Raw genomic sequence first — 21503 nt, 5'->3', positions numbered from 1 at the left:
TAGAGTAGATAACCTCGAGCCACGATAATATCAATATATAGTACCATCAGTTTGGAAAAACACACCATAATAATTCAATCAAGAAGCCTGCAGCAGATGAACCCAAGAAATAATATCCCTTTCATGCATAGTGGTCACTACAGTGGAGAAAAGCTGTTCTCTTTTATATGCATGTGTTTTGTTGTTATAGTTCTCTGGTTCAAAGGTCAAACGCATGGTGTCCATGAAACTCCATGAAAAATAGGTTCATAAACAAAATTTCAGTCACATTGTTTTTTGTTTCTTTGTTTTTTTCGTGCCCAAAGAGGAATAAAAACACTCAAGGGAAAAAAAAAAAATCTTGCGTGAGGTTCTCATAATTTATGCATGAAAGGGATATGCAATGATGTGCAAAAGTTTTGAGCCGCCGCTCATTTCTTTATATTTTTGCTTCCAAGCAGCCAGACTTTCTTGATCGATAGCTCTCAAGGCTTTCTGAAGGTCTTTCAGAGTTTTTCTTTGGATATTGGCTGATTTTTCACTCATTTTCAGTTGAGTCCTTGTAGCTGAGCATATCGTCATCAATATGTGCAGAGGAGGCCAGGATAGAGGAACAACAGTGAGTGTCTACAGCCATCTGTAAAACACAATGGAGGCTCTGTCATGGTTCAGTGCTGCATTTCATCCAGTGGTGGTTTTCTCTCTATCATAAGCAATTATGATTATTGTAATCGAATCCATTTTTTAGGTGGACCTCTTTAAATAAAGGCTGTACAGCACAGATATTTGTCTTTTCTTCCAGTTGTAGATGAGGAAACCAAATGTGATCACATTTTCATTGCGATGGGGAGCAGATGATTTCTGACTAAGAGGATCTTTACAAGAACTTTGTGTGTGTGCATTGCTGTTGCAGCAAGATGAGGAAACCACTCTTGTAGAGCTTGCATGGACCCAAATGTGCTAATAAAGTTCAGTAGTTAGAAGAACCACTGAACTTTATGAATATAAGCTTCTGAGTCATAAGTTTAAGAAAGCTTCTGCATTAAAAAAAAAAAGTGCAGAATTCACTGCCAACATGTGGAAGCGTTTACGGCTCTCCGAAATATATCACATTCCCATCTGTGTGTTCCTGCTCCTTGTGTGGACTAGCTCTGGATTTATGTCTGAGGCGAGATACAGCTCGCAGCCAAATGCTAAACGGTCCGGGTTTGGAGTGTCCCTAGAGGTTGCACAGCCCCTCCAGCTACTCCTCTGTGTACTTACCGCTGCAAAAACACCTATGAAGATAGCTGCTGCGCTCCCAGGCTCGATTTATTGACGAAAAAAAAAATAGTTTTCAGCCTCTGAGGAAATGTTTTGATGCTGAGTGGTACAGTAACTAGCTTGTTAAAGTGTCTTTGGAGACATGCATTAGAAAGATACTCACAAATTGGTGCATTTTAAATACGAGCAGACTATTTTTAGGTGTATGTGTTGTCTCGTTTCCTCTCTGAAGGGATTATTTTACTTCGAGGTTGTGTGGCAAAGGGTCATATGACAGTGCAGCAGATGGTTAATGAATGCTTTTACACTTTTGCTGATGAAGTTAATCACTGCTGAGTTGGCTAAAGGCACGTGGCACATGTATTCACTCCTGCTAATTGAAACAGTGTTAACAAACTAATACTAATATATTCCTGTAAAGCAGATGGTCAGAGGCAATGCAAAAGCATTAATAACACTGTACAGCACCGTTAATGTAGCCAGAGGAGCGGGGGGACTCTGAGAGGAACGCCTGCCAACACCCAAGACATAGATTTGGTCCTCAAGCATGATAAAAGTCTCAATACAGATCACTGTCCTGCTCTCGGGTGGTATCAGGTTATTGCTTGAGTAAAGCAGAGACAGGGCAATACAAAGCTTCACACTGCAGCTTTTACCATAAGACAAACTAACATATTGTGGCTCTACATTAATCTATGTTCCTTTTTTTTTTTCCCTCTCTGCAGAAGGAGATTCCCATGGAGAAAATCCCCATCAGCGCAAGCCAGCCTCTCTCGCTCGACTTCTCCTTGGAGTCCTTAAACAAGCTGAATCAGAGCAGCTCCAGCAGTTTGTATCCGGACACGGGCTCAGGCGGCCGCAGAGCTGACTGCCACGCCGACGCAGGGAGGAGCAGGGAGAGCTGCTGCAAGGTGGACGAGGCCTCGTCGTCATCAAGCTTTGCGAGCAGGCCTGGGGCGGATCCCGTGGGCTCTCTCAGCGACTCGCTGTATGACAGCTTCTCTTCCTGCACCAGCCAGGGCTCCAACGACGTCTGAGAAGGCAGGGCTGTAGCCATGGAGTCTTCGTTTCCATCTCGGACTCCTTGACTTTTTCCTTTTTGGAATCCCCATGCCTTGATTGGTTGATACAGTGGACCTATGGAGTGGATTTTTGGGGTAGATTTGCATCTCTTTTGACTCTTTGAAGTCACCCTAATAGGGTTGGGCGATTTGTTAAAAATTTTCCAAAAACTGTCAGTCCAACTGCCACCTCTCCACAAAAGAATTTTTAAAAATTCACTGATAATTTTGAAAAACAGGAATCTAGGAAGAAGTCAGACACCTTTAACATCTAAATCAGCCATTCCCAAACTTTAAAGTCCTACGACTGTTCTGAAATCTGAGAAGTTTTCTCAGACCAGACCTTTAGTCACGTCGTTTTGCCATCAGTGACAATTGTAAACTTGATTACAAAGCTGACATTTAAAAAATGTTATTTATTTATTGTAAATGATTTCTTGCAGTCACATCTGCAGTACCTTCTTAGCCCATCAGGGGTCTGACGCCCACACTTTGGCAAACAATGCTCTGAACGCACAAACAGGTGGGATAATAGATGCATAACAAACAACCGGGCTGGAAAAACCTGGGACGCGTGGCGTGTGAGTTTAAAACTAAAAACACAGGAATGGAAACTTCCACACTGGTGCCAGCTGTCCGTGGCATTTTCTAACCCAGCAGGTTCTCGCAAAGGCCGTGCAGCTGGTCCCACTGGTGGGGCATTGAAAGACCAGGAGAAAATTTAAGTACAAAAAAGTTAAACTGCTATGATTTTTGGAAGGGATAAACAAACAAGAGTTTGCCAATACCATCTTGCTGTCTTTTTTTCACTAAAATTCAACATGGTTCCTTTTTTGTTGGTAATAATTGATTAATAAAATGCACTGTGTGGTGCATAAACAGTGTTTTGGCTTCTGAAGCTTGAAAAATTCCATCTGCGTACAACTTTCCACTCTTGTTCAAAAAACCAAAAAGAAAGGCTGCACCACCGTGAGCAATTGCACTTTACAAATTAATTATTTACAGACAGTATAAAAGATGGACGTAGCTTCCAGGGCCTAAAAAAAAAAAATTCAAGCCGACGAGAAGTGCCTTAAACCTGCGTTCTTTTTAAAGACCACCAGGGGGCGACAACTGTCATTGCAAAAAGACCTACGGTCCTATAGAAGTCTATGACAAAGTCTGTAAAGACTTTCCTAATGAGTAAAGGCTCACTCACTTATTTCAGATCATACTAAATAAAAATGTGTGTCAGTTTTATACATTCTTTGAAGTTTTAGAAAGGAGGATTATCCAGGGTATGTTCATTGGCTAGCATGTGGTTTCACAGCCGCGTCCGTCCGTTCCTCATCAAATGTGGTATCAAAACACCATGTTTGAACTTTGGAAACCAATGGGTGACGTCCATCTTTTGTACCGTCTACGGTTATTTACAAAGTTGACTTTTTCCAGAGGCAACGCAGTAAATCATCAAAATAAAATGTCAAAAATCTCCCGCAATAAAACGACTGCTGATGGTCTTTGCCAGTCATTGTCCAATTGCCCAGCCCTAACCCTTAAGTACTACTTTTTGCAGTTCTTTTATTTGTTTCATTTTGTTAGTGGCCTTGTAAAAAGGAGTTGGTTTTGGTCTGGATCTGCACTCGACTTCAGCTCAACTTTCAGCTACTCTTGGAAAAGACTTGTCTCGACTTACAGCCCTGCCACGGTGCGACGAGCCCGGTCCTCTCCGCATAGAACACGAAGCACTTAAAGAGCTGCAGACGCGAGGATGAAACCTCAACTTAAAAAAGAGAAAAGAAAAGAAAACCAGGACTTTTAAAGGTTTGACTCTGGGTGTGGTGGACTGGACAGCAATACACGTTTGTATCCTACCACCCCTCCTCCTCTTCCTCCCACCATGCTGGGGTACTTCTTCTCATTGCACTGTAACAAATACTGTACAAAGGAGTGTAAAATAAAAAAAAAACATAATAAGCAGGATGGGCAATATTTGCATAAATCTCCATCAAGGTTTCATTTTATGGATCGCTGCTATGTACAATGCCCATTGAAAAGTTGTCCAAAAGTAACACATGGTTCATCTTTGTCTACTCTTTTGAAGCAATATATTTTTTAATAACAGCAGGTTTTAAATTTTCTTTATTTTTGGCTAATTTTTAATCATTTTAATCTTGTATTTTAAGCGGTTAAACACCCGGTGATGGCAAACTAGCTTCGCAGCATCTCTAACGAGGACGTTTCCACGCGGTACATGAACAAGCGATACCAGGTACAACAAAACGAGCAAATATAAGGTGTCATTGCCCGTAGCTCAGGGAACATACTGGACTAAAGTCGATTGTAAGAGTGAAAAACGCAGCCATCGGGAAAGCGTGGACAAACGGCTCTCCAAGAATCCAAACGTAGTCTCATGTAGCATAGCACACCTGAACTCTCCAAACCTCAGCTTTCCTCTCGTAGCTGTATATTATGTTGTATATAAAAATCGCGATAAGTTAATATCAGAACGGGCATTGCTGATCGATATATGCAAGTAAGAACAAAAAGAAAGAAAAAAAGATGTACAGTAAATTGTTTGCCAATCATTCAACCTGTTTTATGTCTGCTGTTTGGCGTCTGTGTTTTCTTTCGGAGGGTCTTCTTGTTTAAAAAGAAAAAAATTTTTTTTTTAATATTTTGATCAATAAGAGCTAACGCTAAAAAATATTTTATCACTTTATTTTAAAGACATATTTGAACTTTAGGTGGAGTTATGCCAAATTTCTCTCTGGAATTTGACCAGCTGGTGCTAATCAACGGAGCCGACTGTGTGTTTTCGATTTTTCTATGAAACTGTTAATATTGTATGAAGAGAGTCTGAAGAGGACTTGTGTATTTTTCTAGATGTCCAGTATTTATACCCACATTTTGTACTGTCAGACTGTAGTGTGATTGTCATGCTTCACCTCTTTCCTTAAACCTTCCTTTGTAAAGAGAAAGTTACCAGCAGTGTTACTTTGGTAATTAATATTATTGTTACTATTATTATTATTATTATTATTATTATTACTGTGTGCAATTTGTCTGTTACACTAGACTTTAATGCTATATTTTATGTAATTATTTCCTAAATAAATACGAGAAACTATTTCCTATTTCAACCTGAGCTGCAGGGTCTGCGTGGTGTTTTTCTGGGTTATAATGAAGGAGGTGCTACATGCACCTTCATGCACGGTGATTCATTTGACCTTTCTTTGAGTGTGAAAATGCAGGTTTGGAGAAAACCCCCCCAAAATGTTTCGTGGCATGTAATCACCGCTTCCCCCTCACAATCTGTCAGCAGGGGCTGAAGCTCAGAGCTCTCACTGCAGAGGGATTTATAACCATTAGTCCCTTGATGGGTAATTATACGCGTATAAATAAACGCAATTAGTTTAAGCACGCTTGGAAGATTTCTCTTTCTCCGTGTCTGCCTCTTAAGAATAAGCTTGTAAGTTATTTGATCAGCGCACAGGCAGAAACAGATTAAAAGTCGAGGTTAACTCGTGCGCTTTTCTTCTTTTGTGTAATGCACATCCTTAAGGTGCATTGTAAGGTTAAAAACCCTAAAATATTACAGGGAGAACCCTAACAATCCTCTGTGAGCAGCATTTGGTGACCGAGGGGAGGACGAACTCCCCTTTAACAGGAAGAGACCTCCAGCAGACACAGCTCACTAAGGGGCAGCAGCTGGTAGACAACGAGGGGAAAGATTAGAGAGAATTTAGATACAGGGACAACAAACAGGACAGTTTAAAGGCACACCGATTTATAACTAGAAAAGACTTTAATTAAAAGGTGACCACACTGCAGTTATCAAAATTAAAATGATCCACGAAATGCAGAACTTTATATGTTTTCACAGCATCAAAAATATGAGTTAAAAGTAAGATGCAGCCTAAGTTGAGATGGTCCAGTAGGTGGCGGAGAGAGGAATGGCAACGCAGAGAAAAGAAGGTCCTTAATTCCAGCTGCTGTAAGACTGTTGAATGCACAATAATAATAATAATATACATGTCTGTACATTACTTATTTGGTGTTTTATTGATATATATTTATATATATTCTTAACTTGTTGGGGGCAGTGGCACAGTGGGTAGGCCCTCATCTTGTAGCTGGAAGGTTGCAGGTTCGAGCCCCTGTCCCTGCGTTGCGTTGTGTCCTTAGGGAAGACACTTAAACCACATTGCCTAACGGTAGCGCTGGTCTCTGGCTGCATGACCGCAGATGCTCGTCTCTGGATGAGTGATCTGGAATGATAATTTCATTGTGTGCATAATGACAATGAGTTTCTAATCTAAAAACTTCATTAAGAAGTTTGTGGTGTTACGTCTGTTTTGAAGCTGCCATGGGAATGTGATTTCCTGCAAAAGATTATAAAGTATTTATCTAAGTTCTCAAAATAAGGTTTAGGGACCCATAAAGGGTCCAGAACCTATAGCCAAAGGGACCACAAAATTATTTCCTGTGAGCAATAAAATTGTCCTGTAATCAAGACAGCAATCACAACATATGTTTGGTTTGAAGCAAAAGTTTTCCATAAAAGATGGCTTAATTTTGCAAGTACTAATCAAGCAGATAACGATTAACTATCATTAAGTTATCAGTTAAATCATGCTAGTACTGGGTTGGACCCCCTTTTACCTTCCGAACAGCTTTAATTCTTCATGGCACAGATTCAACAAGGTGCTGGTCATGACACGACAGCATCACACAGCTGCTGCAGATTTGTCGGCTGCACTTTCACGATGGGAATCTCCCGTTCCACCACATCCCAAAGGTGCCGTATTGGACTGAGATCTAGAGACTGTGGAGGACATTTGAGTACAGAGAACTCACTGTCATGTTCAAGAAACCAGTATGAGATGATTTGAGCTTCATGATATTGTGTGTTATCCTGCTGGAAGAGGCCATCAGAAGATTGGGTACACTGTGGTCATAATGGGATGGACATGGTCAGCAACAATACTCAGGTAGGCTGTGGTGTTTAAATGATGCTCAAGTTGTACTAAGAGGCCCAAAGTGTGCCAAGAAAATATCCCCCACACCATTACACCACCAACAGTTTAAACTGTTGCTATAATGAAGGATGAATCTATGTTTTCATGTTGTTTACACCAAAATCTGACCCTACCATCTGAATGTTGCTGCAGAAATTGAGACTCATTGACGGGGCAACATTTTTCCAGTCTTCTATTGTCCAATTTTGGTGAGCCTGTGTGAAATGCAGCATCAGTTTCCTGTTCTTAGCTGACAGGCGTATCAACTGGTCTTCTGCTGCTGTAACCCATCTACTTCATGTATTGTGCATTCAGAGATGCTCTTCTGCATACCTTGGTTGTAATGAGTGGTTGTTTGAGTTACTGCTGCCTTCCTATCAGCTTGAAGCACTCTGGTCACCCTCCTTTGACCTCTGACATCAACAAGGCATTTTCTCCCTGAGAAAGCTGATGCTCACTGGATATTTGCTCTTTTTCAGACCATTCTCTGTAAACCATAGAGATGGCTGTGTGGGGAAAATCCCAGCAGATCAGCAGTTTCTGAAATACTCAGACCAGCCCATCTGACACCAACAACCACACCACGTTCAAAGTGACTTAAATCACCTTTCCTCCTCCTCCTGATGCTCAGTTTGAACTTCAGCAGGTCATCTTGATCATGCCTACATGCGCTGAGCTGCTGGCATGTGCTTGGCAGATTAGATATTCATATTAATAAGCATTTGAACAGGGGTATCTAATGATGCGGTTGATGAGTTAATTAGCCACATGTTCACCAAAGAATGGAGTTCACAGACATACTGAGCAAAGATGAATAACCCCAGAGCCTCCATACTTGCTGTCCTCTGAACCTCCTAATTAAGTCGTCACCGGTATTCAGTGTATTTACTTTAAAAAAAAAAGGATGCATTGCCCGACTTATTTTAAGAAATTTGAGGTTTGGGGTTTTAAAGATGTGACTAACAACATTTTCCTGCTCTGTGTCCTGCCAGATAAAGCGAAATTCTCACTAGATTGTTTTAATAATGAAGAACTCTTTAAGACGAGCGGATTCTTGGGTAAGATCACCTCAGTACACGCAGGCAGTCACAGTCTTACAGGATTTCTTCAGATTTGAAGTAATTCAATAATCGCCATCAGTGCACTCAGTGGCACGCAAAAAGGAGTAAATGTTCATAATGAATTTTGGGATCTTTGTTTTCCAAAGTAAACCGATTATAAACAGTGAGTCCAGAGTTACCAAGAAAAACACATATTTTTGAGATGACATTTAGGCGTAAAATGATAAAATTATACTCCGTTAATAATAAGCTCATGGCGATTAAATGGTGTGAAATGACACTGAAAGGATACAAAATGCATTGCGACCGTCCACCCCACCTCAGCCCAGAACAGACACCATTATAATATTAAATATTAAGCAGTGCATCTACGCAGTCCAGTACATGTTTTATCAGGCCGACAGAAAGTCTGATATGACTGAAAACATTTTTAATCCAGTGGCATCAAAGAGTGCAAATGAGTCTTCAGCCCTACAAGTGTGAATTCCTCATTACTGGGCCTTTCCACTAACTGAAATATTATGGTGCCCTATTTGGAAGCAACACAAAAGTTGCACGAATCCAAGTTTTTTTTTTTTTTTAATTAATTCATTTATTTTATTGCAGCAATTATTATAAGTCACGGTAAAAGGATAATGACGGATTAGTAATGATACACCAGGAGCCACCGTGCATTAGCGCACAGAGGATGAGAGATGAAAACGCCAACTGTGAGCTCCAGTCACGTGGTGCGCTTTATGATTTCTGCGCTCCGGATTTCTCTCCAGTCGCGCAGCTTGGAGAGGACACTCGCACTTTGCAGGCGGGAGCTGTTTCTTCTTCTTCACCTGCTCTCTTTTTTTTTTTCTTCGCCGTCACTTCAGCCAGCCGAGAAGATGAGCGGATCCGAATCTGAGCTACCTCCGCGGCGGGTCGACCTCTCCGGTGCCTCAATCTGAGCGAGTTTCTTTTTTTTTTTTCTTGGTCTGATGTTTCCCCTCCGAGCGTCATTCGGGAGAGAATGCGTCTGCTCTTTTTTGCGACTTTATTCGGAGTCCTTCTCGATGCGGGTAGGTGCAACTTTGGGGAGCCCAGCTTGGAGACTCGTTTCCACTCGTCGGTGTGCAGCAGAGAGGGAAAGGGATGCAGATTTTAGAGAAACAATTTAGCCTAATGATTCAGTGTCATTATAAACTGTTTACAACTTTATTCTATTGCCAGAAAATAACTGTAATATTTTGGTAACGAAATTTTTGTGCCAAAAAGAAGCTTTCCGGGTCGTTCTCGGGTGACACTTTTAGGAAACGCTTAACCAATATGTGGGAAAAATACCGGGCAGTAAATCTGGTTTTGCGCGCAGAGGGAGAGGAGTCCTCTGCGCTGATGTTGGAGCAGAGTGAGAAAGATAGTAACACCGATTCACGCCTATAACGCCCCTAAAAGTGTGAGCCGTTTGCTCCCGCTGGTGCCTGAATTTGCTTTAAATGGACATTTTTTCCCCCCCCCTTCTTCTTCTTGTCTTTTCGGAGTAGCTGGCGGCTTGTGAGAAAATAGAATACTCCTTCCAGATTGTACTGATAATATTTAGCTGCTCCAGAGTGCATGAGGTGATTGGAGTTAATGGGATTGCGATGTAAAGATATTGCTTCTGCGCCCGGATGCAGAAGGTCCGAAGGATTTGGTTTGTTTTTCTTATCAGCTTCTGTTTTCTGTTGTGGAAGTAAGAAAAAAAAGGGGGATTTAGAGCAATTTTCTAAAACTGATAAGCAGACCTCTGGAGCTGGATGTCGCCCTCCTGCCCCCCCCCTCTACCCCCGCAAAAAAAGAAGAGTTTCTGGTTTTCAGGAGTCTTCCACATGATGGATGAAGGTTTCAGGTATTTGTTTGGTGGTGTTGTGACGGTATTTGAGGACCTTTATCAGTGGGTTGAGCTGTTTGAGTTGAGATTAACGATTGTTACCATTTAAATAACTGCAGCAGTGATACCTGTCAAGCTTACGTGGAATATTTAAGGAAAGATTCTGCAGGACTGAATTTTTGTGCTGCCCTGATGAAGATGCCCTGACATAGTTAGCACACAGGAGCACATATGGAGTGATGACGTTTAAGTTTTCCTTCAGGTTTTGGTGAAAAAATATTGAGATTTAATCAAAAAAAAAAAAAGAAAAAAGGACGACTTTGCCTTTAGTTACGATGCAGAGAGAAGTGCAAATGAAAACACTGTAGGCAAGAGCACTGCACAGCAAGCATCCTATGGTTATAGATCATCTGATTTCCAATTTCCCAGCCCTAACAGCCACTAATTTGTATATTTACTCACACCTACTCTGTTTTAGCCTCATGGTTTGCCTCGTGTAGCTGTCTCTGCAGAGCAACAAGCACCTCAGGTTTTTAGGCAGCAGGAAAATAATAAATGTCTTGTGATTGCTGGGGTCATTTCCTCCCCCAACAATATAAAAGTTAATAAAGGCCCTGTGATGACCCCCTTTCAAAATAAAGTCTGAATGAGTGCAATTCAAATTCATATTTTTTAATATGCACTATCTGTGCTATAAAATGCATTTTAAAAGAACGGCTCACACAGGCACACGATTTAGCGCCATGTGAGGGAAATATGTCTGCTGCATCTGCAATGACAGAGTCCCCTCCACCCACCCCTCCATCATCTGACACTTTAAATTAGAACCAGTCTTTTAAAACTGCACAGATGGAACTGAGTGAGCTCCTTTAGGACCGCAATGATAATAATGATAATAATAATAATAAAAAGGCTAATTAAAACAGAAACAGCACAGTGGTTTTTCAGAAAATGAGGACTGACAAAGTCCTCGAACAGCTGGATAGCAGAAAGCTCCTGTGGGGTCTGCAGGTACCCCTGTCGGTAGGTTAAAAGAAGCAGCAGATGAAATTTGTAAAAACCACACAAAGTACATGCTGTATGTTTACAAGAGGCCACGGTAGCAGCGTGGACATGTTTTTTTTTTTTTTTAGTACCTTAGGGGAATGAGGATGTACATTGAGTCGTGTGTGCACAGGCAGTGTACGTTTAGTGCTGCAGCTTTGTGTTGTAAATGGGTTTTATCGCCTATAAAATCCACAGGTTAAAAGGGAATTTGAAGAAACCACTCTGAGCTTTGCTGATGTGTTTTCTTTATGACTTATTCTGTGAGAATTTATAACCTCTCCCTTGACACTCGAGACATCCAATAAAGAGAGGTGAAAAGCAGCAAAGATTAGACTTGACCATGGACTTATTTATGTGCTTAGTGAAGTCAGGAAACCTTGTCACCATCCTTCTGCTTGTAGGCGTAATGTCAAAACACTGGGCGGGAGATAAAAAGATAACAGTGCGCTCTCATGGAGGGCCATTAGTCATGTTTGGAGCAGATATACCATCGAACAAAGGCAAAGGCTGTAACAGCATCCATTGCTTGACTCTGGGAGAACCCAAGGAAGAACATTTTCACACACTCATGCTGCTGCTGTCATTTGCACAAGTCACTGCTGTGGCACCACGTGTCACTATCTTTATTGCGCATTATAAAGTGTTTATTCTATTTTTATGTTTATTGCTACTTTTAGATTTATTCTCCTTTAAAATATTCGGAAAAGTGCCTTATAACTATTACAAGTTTTGTTCCACTGCATGTAAATTGATGCAAGTCCTTGAAAATATACAGCCTGGATTCACTATTTCAGCTTTTAATTTTAGCGCAACTTTATTCTGAAAGTCTAGCAAACTTCCTCTAACACTTGCAGGTCATGAAACCTCTGAATGACACTGATAGAATCAAGTATGGCTGGGAAAACTATGAAGGTGTTGCTCATATGACGAATAATAATGGCTGCGCTGAGTTGCTTTAAAACTGCCGTTTGAATGGTCCTGATAAAAAGAGGACACGCTGTCCCCTGTACACACCCACAGGGTGATGACTTTTAGACTGAGAGAGAAAGGGTGGCATCACCACATACCAGTGGGGGCTGGTTGCTCTGATGAGTAAAAGCCACTGGGAGGAGGGGGAGGTGTGAAAACCTTGCTGTCTGAGTCAGTGAGAGACACATGGAAAGGGAGGCAGACTAGGAATTGAGTCTCAAACAGAAGGTTACCAGTTGAAAAGTACATCCGGCATTGGAAAAATTCTTTCACTGTGAGGGGGCGCAGCTTCCCTAGTAAAACATACTCTTTTTTTTTTTTTTTCATGGTTGTATTATATTATTTAGATGTGGGCACGGTATAAAACGCCCTGTGCTTCTGATTTTCAGCTCAAATTTGAGAGCTGTTTTAAGATGGCTGGAGGAGTCTGTGCTTTGGTGGGATTTATGAGAGAAGCGTAAATCCCATCACAGTGAGAATGAGACTGAATGGAAGAAGACAAAAATGCCTTCGTTTTGAGGTGTATATTATGCATATAGAGAAAAAGGTTTGGGCATGAAACAAACAGAAAGCAATTTAAAAAAAATATATATTTTCCAGGGTCAAAATTTACAATGGGTGATATCGTCACCCTGTAGTGGGAAAATTCCAGAAGAAAAACAGTAAAAGATATGAAAACATGGATTTAGTCTATAAAAGTCCAAAGCCTCGTGACCTGTAAACAATAACGTATGCTCGAGATGAAGGGTCTGTGAGCTGGGTCTGTGCACGTTTTTGGGACCCTTTACCTTTAAAAAGAATGAGGAAAAAGATTTTTCAAAATTGTGCGAAATTTGAAAAAAAAAAAATATTGAATTGAATTCCAAACATATTATTATAAGAACTGTGATGATCTTAATGCTATTGCTTTGGTAAACTCAGTAAGCACGATAGCTACTTATTTACCAACAGGTAAGAGTGATGTCATGTAATCAAACTATCAACAAGAATGGTTTTCATTTAAAAAATGAAAAAAATGTAAACTACAGTATTTTTGCAAAAGCTCTGTGGAGGCCAATCTGTGACTGATAATGTTCCATTGTGTGTTTTTCTATCCAGGTATGCTTTTAATTCATTAGCTGCATGTTCAGGATCATTGTTATGCTGAAATATGAAGTTGTTCCCAATCAGATGTTTTCCAGACGGTATTACATGGTGGATCAAAATATGATGGTACTTTTCTGCATTTATAATTACATTAAAGTTGACAAGTTCTTCAACACATCTGGCTGAAATGCAGCCACAAACCATGACAGAGCCTCCACCATCTATGAGAAGATGACCCTGCTGCTTCTTTGGTTTATGACCTCAGTAAACACTTTTTTGATGAGTTTGTGGTCTCAATCACTGGATTCAAGTTTTAATGCATCCTGATGCTAATTTTAATATTTTGGTTACATTTGGACTAAAACAGACAATAAAGCAGGGTATGCAGGGTAGAGGCTTCCTTTTGTCAATATGAGCGTGCAGTATTCTGAGTTTAGACATATTTCCTTAATAAGGGGAATACCAATTGAGAGCTTTTTTTGGTACATAAACATACATATAAAAGTCAAAATATTCATTATTCACTGGGAACTATTTAACTGTTCACTAAACATCGCATGCCCCATCACCGCCATAAACTGCTCACAAATGGCTGTACGCAGATGGACAAGGGCATGCTTATATTTAAGACAAAAAACATTTCAAAACCACTGGGTAATAGAAGCCGTGTCCATCTTTCATATTGCCTACACACGATAGAAATATCTTGCCACGTCTAGAAGCTCCATGTTTTCAACATTTGACAAAAAAACAAATGTTCGACCCATTCCTTTCATTATCAGGTGGGAGGATTGATTGTCCACCTGTAGGGGGAAAAAAGCCCACGATGACTGCATATTTTTCATTCCTTCAACTCTGTGTGTGACAGGAGATGCCCTTCAGATCCAGTGCTACCAATGTGAGGAGATGAAGCACAACGACTGCTCCACGCCGGAGTACATCGTCAACTGTACCGTCAACGTGCAGGACATGTGCCAGAAGGAGGTGCTGGTCAAACCTGATGGTGAGCCACTTCTCATTCTGTTGGTGTTTTAGCTCGTAAAGGCTGGCAATTCCTCAGTGGAGGCCACAAAATCACGAAGATAGGACAATTATGTATCCTTGATGGGAGGAATGGCTTTCTTGGTTTTCTTTTTCCTCCAGAATAGAGTCCGTAAAGTTTGGGAGACTAGGATTAATGCACAGTCCAAGCCAACAGAAAGTATCCAAGTACAAAGATAGAGTTTCTGTTTTTTTATCAGTAGAAGGCGGGAAGGTGACCGTCTGGAAACCAGAGACGAAAGTGATCACACATCGCTCAGAGAGAAAACGACCTCTAAGTTTTCTTCTTTGCCGTTTAGGTGAGGATGCCGTGATTCAGTAAGCTCACTTTGGTTGTAACGCGGCTTTTGTTTTCAAGTCACGTAAATGCAGCCTACATGAATAACTCATTAAATCAGCTGTGATGTTTGCAATTTTCTCCCTTAGAATTGACAGAGAACAAAATACTTGATAACAAGGATCCCCAACTTCCTCCAACCCAAAATACCTATTAATCCCCGTGTGTCTTAGTGGCTGGTACAAAAGAGCACTCTCCTGTGATTTTCAGTGTAATAGACATTGTTATCTGTAATTTAGTTCCTTTGCTCTGAAGGAAAAGAGAAGCACTGATTGATGTGTAGGTTGACTCTCACACAGGGAACGCTGGGCTGTGGTACAGTGTGTAAAAATGTTCCAGTTATAAACCTACGTAAGCATCACCATCCACCGCTTTCATTTTCAGGCTCATTTTCATATAAGGCTTCTTCGTATTGTGCTGTTGTTTTGCTTCTCCAGAAACCCCCAGCACACACTCGCTGAAGCTACTTCATTCAGCTCATTTGTTAAAGAGGAGAGGCTTTCATTCAGCTGCCACCGACACAAGATTAGATTAGTTTTGTGCCGCCTTACAGGAAATAAAATGGCTGTCTGCAGAGTGCCAGACTGACAGTTTGCTGAAGAGGTGGGAATGTGAAATCATTTTTTAAGCCTAAAACCCCAAAACTAGGGAACCAACAGAGGCCATGTGGTAGTAAACACATTTTTAATATTTAAAAATGGATTAATAAACATAGATCATTTATTTAACATGTGGCACAGCTTAGCCTAGGAAGTTTAATTTCTTTTATTCACCAGAATGTCACCTAATTATTTCATACTATATTGTCCCAGAGAAAATACTGTAAAATACACTTTAAGTAAAAAACAAATATTTTTAGTTCTACCTTAGTTAAATTAAAAGTTATGTTCTGTTAGGGGTAAAAACTGTGGAAGCAGAGCTTGGTCAAAATTAAGAATTATCACAAAATTTCAACTTAATGTCTCAAAATTTTTGAGTTACTTCTAAGTAAGCTGAAATTTAATCATACCTAACTATAAATTTCTAGTTATTAAGTCAATACTTTGAAATACTAATGCAAATTTTGGATTTATGGGCAGCAAAAAAATTATTAAATCAATAAATTCTGTGGTGGCTTCCATAGAACACATAAAAAATACATATTAAATTCTGAATTTTTTTAGAGAATTTATCTGCTCCACTTGTTAACATCTTTGGCCAACTAGCGTTGCCAGGTATTAGCATAGCATTGCTTATAATACCAAAACTCATTAACTATCAGTTTGTTGAGTTAAATCTCATGTACAGATGCTGTGTGATTGTTCTAATCTTGTTTTTGAAAGAGTTTACGCTTTAGCATCCCTAGCTAACAAAATGTGCAGCAAAATGTGTAAAACATATGGCTAGTTTATCAAAACACCTTTTCTATTATAGTGATTAATAAAATTACAATGCACATTCAGTGTTGTTTCTTTATTTCCATTTCTTCTGTGTAATAAAATGTAAGCATTTATCTGCTACAGTCAGCTTAAGTTAGCATCAAACGTGTTGCTGTAACATTGCTTCTGAGGCCAAAAGACGTCATTGTCTATCTGCTTTTTGCATTAAATGTTATTTAAACTCTGTGTCAGAGCTTCTCCAGGTGCTATCAAAATCTATGCCAGCCTTGCCGACTGTAATCTGCTTTTTATTGGATTTTGGGGAACTTTACATTTTAGCATCCCCAGCTAACAATCAAAATGTACAATTAATGGCGCATTAATCTACAAGCATCTTCTACTGTAATACTAAAAGTAAAAACTTCTGTAATACGTATTCACTGCTGTTATATTTCCAGTTTGTGTGTTTATTTGCTTTAGTCAGTAAATTGTTTAGCCTACTAATATTAAAATAATTAGGGTAACACAACTCAAAGGCCGAAGCACATTGTTAACTATCATTTGTTAATTATGTTAAAGATTATGTAAAGACCTGCATGGGAGTTTGTCCTTGATGCTATCAGAATTTAAACTGGCCTGCTTTTTACTGAATTTGGGGATGTTGACATTTTTTGATACTCCAGCTATCTTTTCCCAGTATTGTGTCTTTGCCTTCCCCGACATGTTTGGTAGTCCTTCTAAAAGCCTAATATATGAAGTAAAAAAAAGCCCTTATTTCCATAGATTATCAATATTATGTATGCAGCAACCTGCATATACCCGCAGAAGTCACTTCAGACAGCAAATTTAGTATTTTCGTGGCTAATGAGAAACCTGCTTTTGAGCCTGTCAGTAGAGAATAAAGCACATGCACTTTAATTATAATTTCCATATGTTCTTGCCCAATGTTTTTAAAGCAGTTTGCGTCAAGCTCTCTGTTTGGCAAGGTGACTATTTTTCCTATTAGTTGTGGAAGATCACACAGCAGGTGGTTTGATTTTCAGACATAAATGCCTTATAATTGGAGGTTTACAGGTTCAGTGCTTGCAGCAGTAGCTTTGGGTGGTGTCCTTGAGGAAGAACTCGTGAACCTGTGTAGCAATGCCTCAGATGGTAACTTTAGGCTTTGCTTTGACAGACAGAAAATCAGAGAGCCAATTGTTGTTCTGCAGAAACATGTGCCCTATTGCTACATACCATCCAAACGCTATCAAAGGGGAAAAATGCTCAGATGTACATATTTCTCCTGCCTTTCCGCTTAATGGAACTTCATACTGCACAGATTGAATTTATCCGAATTTGATTTAATCCAAACTTTTTCTTGTCCGCCAAGGGAATATTTCATTTGCAGACAGCAGAAACCACTGCATGAATAATACAAGAAGAATGCTACATAAAAGATAAAAAGCCTCCTATAACATACTGTGGAAATATAACAAATAATGGCAGTATATACCAGATAGAGAACCATCACTTGTTAAAGAAGTCAGGAGCTCTAGAGTGAATAAAATATTTTTTTTTCCTATAGATTGCAGAAACATATGGTACCTCACCGCTCAACACTAGTTAATAAAAGGAGACAGGAAGTCAATACTTTTAAAGTCTAAGTAGTTTAATAAAGTGCTGCGGCTCTTATAAGTTCAGTCAAAACAGTTTTATTACAGGAGGGACAGTGAATCCACATTTCCAACATCTCAAATCTCTGTTACTGTCCCATATTTACTCTGCTTGAACACACTGAAAAAATTCAGAAATCTCTTGATTATTTCTTTCCCGCAGGGATACATTATCGGAAGTCGTGCGCGTCCTCCGGGGCCTGCCTCATCGCCTCCTCTGGCTACCAGCAGTTTTGCACTGGCAGGTTGAACTCAGTCTGCATCACCTGCTGCAACACCCCACTCTGCAATGGCCCCAAGAGGAAGCGTCCTACCAACTCAGCGGCAACGTCCATCCTGCAGACGAACCAGCCTCTTCTTCTTTTCCTGACGCCGCTGCTCCTTCTGCTGACGTAGATGATGTTGCCACCACAACTTTGCTGTACAGTTTATTATTTTTTCAGTCTAATCAATTTAAAAGGAAGAAACCTCACTTTTTTTTGCATTTAGATTTCCAGTCAGAATTAAATTAGAGTTTGTAAAAGTTATCAGAAACAATATTTCATCTGACTGCCAGATTGGAAACTACTGTTTTTGTTTGTCCGGTTAGAAAACCTTGAGATGAGAACTTTTATCATTTTGAAACCAGATGACAGTGGATTGAATGTTTTTTCAATCAATATGACCCAAAATGACTGAGCCCATAAACTCATCAGGAAAGTGTTTGCTGAGGTCAGGGGCTGAGGGACATTTCCCCATAGACTTATGCAAAACTGTAAGGGATCACCTGCCTGGTGCCCATGAAAAAGAACGCAGGTTTAAGGCGCTTCTGCTTGGCCTCACTTTTCAGACCTGGAAACTATCCATCATTTATACTGTATATGTTTTTTTTGCATAAAGAACCAGCATAAACAGGGAGGTTCCTCACTGTAGAGCCACTGGTCTATTGCTACTGAACTTCTACTTCTAAAATGAATCCTAAGTACCAAAAAAAAAAAAAATGTAGTTCCTCTCTTCCTGTCTCTGTAGCTAATCTTTCTCTCAATGAAAATTGTATGAGTTTTATAAAACTCAGAAATTTCAGTTTTATTAAGGCCTCAGTCACATAGCCCTAGAGACCAGTCTGCAACCATCTGGCAACCACTGGTGGAGAAGGAAAAAAAACTGTATTTCCCAGTCAGTTGGTGAGTGGTTGTGGGCAGCTGCTGTGAAGTGGATTGCTAGATCCAAATTCACGCAGGCCTAGAGACCAGTCAGTGACTCCCTAGCAAATTGTGTGTGTATTCCAGGCAGTTGGTGCATTATTGCTTTAGTAGCTAGCCGGTTGTCGGTTATTAGTAGTTCGAGTGGAAGATGCTGACTTATCCGCAAACCACCAGAGTCTGCCAAAAGACTGCCAACCGGTCTCTAGACCTAGAGACCGGTTGGCAGTCTCTAGGCCTGTGTGATTGAGGCCTAAGGCTAAGAGTTAAGCATGATTAAAGGTGTGGACAATTTTATGGTAAGGGTCAAAATGTCAAGTTCAGACTCTCAACAGGTAGTTCATAGTCAGTCAGTGGGTAACCTTGTTAAATACTATATAGTATTTAACAAGCCTGTCATTCATGACTTAATTCTTTAGTTACAGCTCACAACAGGTTAACTTTGCACAAAACCTGAAAGCAATGGGAGGAATCTAACCTGCAGGAAATTATTTTTACATTTTTCACTTTGCTTTTTTTTTAACCGATTAAACAAATGAGTCACTAAATATGTCATTTTGCCATCTTTAGGGGTGAAGATAGGTGGCTCTAGCCTTTTAGCCAAGGCCAGGATGGTTTTTTTTTCCACTTTTTCCAGTGATAAGCTGAGCTAACTACCATCTGGCTGTAAACTTAATGGGCAGATGTGAGACTGGTATCAGTCTTCTCATTTGATATGCGTTATAAAGCAATTTAGCATATGTCCTCAATCTATTATTCTTAAACTAAGGGAACTCTTAATGCTACTCTCTGCAATGATAACTGCTTTTCCTACTTTTGCAATAATAAAAATTTGGAGGCCCTTTCACCATTACAGTCATTTCAATGATTTGGCACCTTTAGGATGAACCCAGACCAAAGTGCATTGGATCTCAACATCTGTGCTGTGTGAGTTTCTGCAATAGGCTCCAAAATGTTATGGTGAATACATAAAATACCACAGTGGGAACTATTTTGAAGGAAAAAAAGAGATAAGGGTGGCCACATACTTTTGGTTGCATAGTGTAGCACTGAAGAGAAAAGGCAGCTGCATTTTTTTTTACACAAAAACAAACACACAAACTGTTTCAGACAAAGTTATGTCTAAAGAATGAGCACATACCTTGTCCTTTCTTGCCACAGGTTCATCCTGGGGTCTGGACCTGTGATATACGAGGGGATTTGGACGCTGCACTGGCTTTGCAACTTCTCAGCTTTATGGAAAACTGTCAATGTTACTGATAAAATGGTGTAACCACTAAGAGTGACAGTGGAATCCCAGAGAAGTGGAAGCGTACTCAGAGCTTTGTGAATCATTTATTAGTCTGGTTGGAAGAGGACTATCCAGGCTGCAGCTGAGGCATCTCTCACTTTTTGTATTTATTTATTTTTTTGCTTTTTTGTGAAGTGGATTCGTTTTGTGAAGAAGCTGGTCTCAAGTTATTTTCCGGTTATTAGATGCTGTAAAAAGTGCCGGTGGAGGTTATAACACTTTCGAGCTTTCGTTCTGTGGTTTGAAGCAGCGCTGCTGGTTTTATTTCCTGTTGATGCTATAGCTGTTTATGCTCTGAACACACAGTTTTGACTTTATGAAACCAAACCGTAGTTATATTTTTCATATGTTGCCATGAAACCCGCTCTTTGGCTGAGGCAAAAAGGTTGAATTTAAAGGTTTCTGAGCTCTCCTGTGCTGTATCATTCTCTCACATTCATGCATATTTTCCACTGCCATGGAGTATTGATTGTGATTTCTCTACAGCTTATTTATTCCATCGCAGTCATAGAGTCGCTTCTGTGATATAAAGACATTATTAGCACTATTAGTAGACATTAATATTCCACGTAATCCTCTGTAAAATGAGTTATTGGGTTGTGTCAGATAACCTTCATATTACATAGTGCAGAATAAGGAAAAAAAAACTATAAGCACAAACAAAATGCTCACTCGAGAGTTGCTTCAGGTCATATTTCCCTTTAAGTATTCTTCACGTCCCCAAATCACGGTTAACTCTGCATGCAGCCACTGCTGTAAAACAGATTTCATAACCGGTGCCACTGAAACCTGATTTGATGATCATATTTCAGTGTTCTAATGAGAATTTTAGGAAACTTAAGCACTTATATTTGCCTCTTAATGATCTGTTTGCCTACTTATCATTATCACGGGTATTTGTTTTGCTGCTTGCATTGGAGATCTGTACCGTATTGTATTTATTCTGTGGTGAATGTGCTGTGGGCAACGATGCAGACATTCGCACGCTGTGTTTTAATGCCAAACGTGAAGGTATTAACGGTCCCGAGGTAGACGAGAAACTGCGGTTCAAAAAAGTCACGAGGAACGGCGTCCCTTAACTTATTTCCAGATTTAAAAGATGGGCCCTCTGATAAACTTTTTTCTTTTTAGTGATCTTCTGTGAAGAGTAACACTGTATTCTGCTGATATGTGATGTAAATAAATGTTGCAGAAAAACTGAGCCATTAAGTGGCAGGACGTCATGTTTTCCCTCTCAGAGCTCACACGTTTTTGTTTCAACACTCGTGTCAGTTTTATTATACTGTACTTAAACTCAGTGTGCTTAACGCAGAAATAAAAGCCAATGTTGGTTTACA

The 21503-nt window shown here is 40.0% G+C and overlaps 2 protein-coding genes across 3 annotated transcripts in view; both read left to right on the top strand.

Moving 5' to 3' along the window:
- LOC115791772 (nck-associated protein 5-like) overlaps positions 1–5420 on the top strand; it is a 158108-nt gene extending 152688 nt beyond the window's left edge. For both annotated transcript variants that reach the window (XM_030746011.1, XM_030746018.1), the window contains one exon: positions 1968–5420. In XM_030746011.1, coding sequence (XP_030601871.1) covers positions 1968–2279 — 312 coding nt within the window. In that variant the 3' untranslated portion in view covers positions 2280–5420. The remainder of the gene's footprint in view (positions 1–1967) is intronic.
- Positions 5421–9156: 3736 nt separating this feature from the next.
- Positions 9157–21326, top strand: LOC115795626 (ly6/PLAUR domain-containing protein 1-like). The gene is made up of 4 exons (XM_030751618.1): positions 9157–9413; positions 14172–14306; positions 17858–18115; positions 20037–21326. The coding sequence occupies exons 1-3, from the start codon at positions 9365–9367 to the stop codon at positions 18088–18090; spliced, it is 417 nt and encodes a 138-aa protein (XP_030607478.1). The 5' UTR covers positions 9157–9364; the 3' UTR covers positions 18091–18115; positions 20037–21326.
- The last annotated feature ends 177 nt before the right edge of the window (positions 21327–21503 follow it).

This window comes from Archocentrus centrarchus, chromosome 2 (genome assembly GCF_007364275.1).
Source record: "Archocentrus centrarchus isolate MPI-CPG fArcCen1 chromosome 2, fArcCen1, whole genome shotgun sequence".
Lineage (NCBI taxonomy): Eukaryota > Metazoa > Chordata > Actinopteri > Cichliformes > Cichlidae > Archocentrus > Archocentrus centrarchus.
Note: the sequence above shows the minus strand (reverse complement) of the source record. Positions and strands in the feature narration are given on the sequence as shown.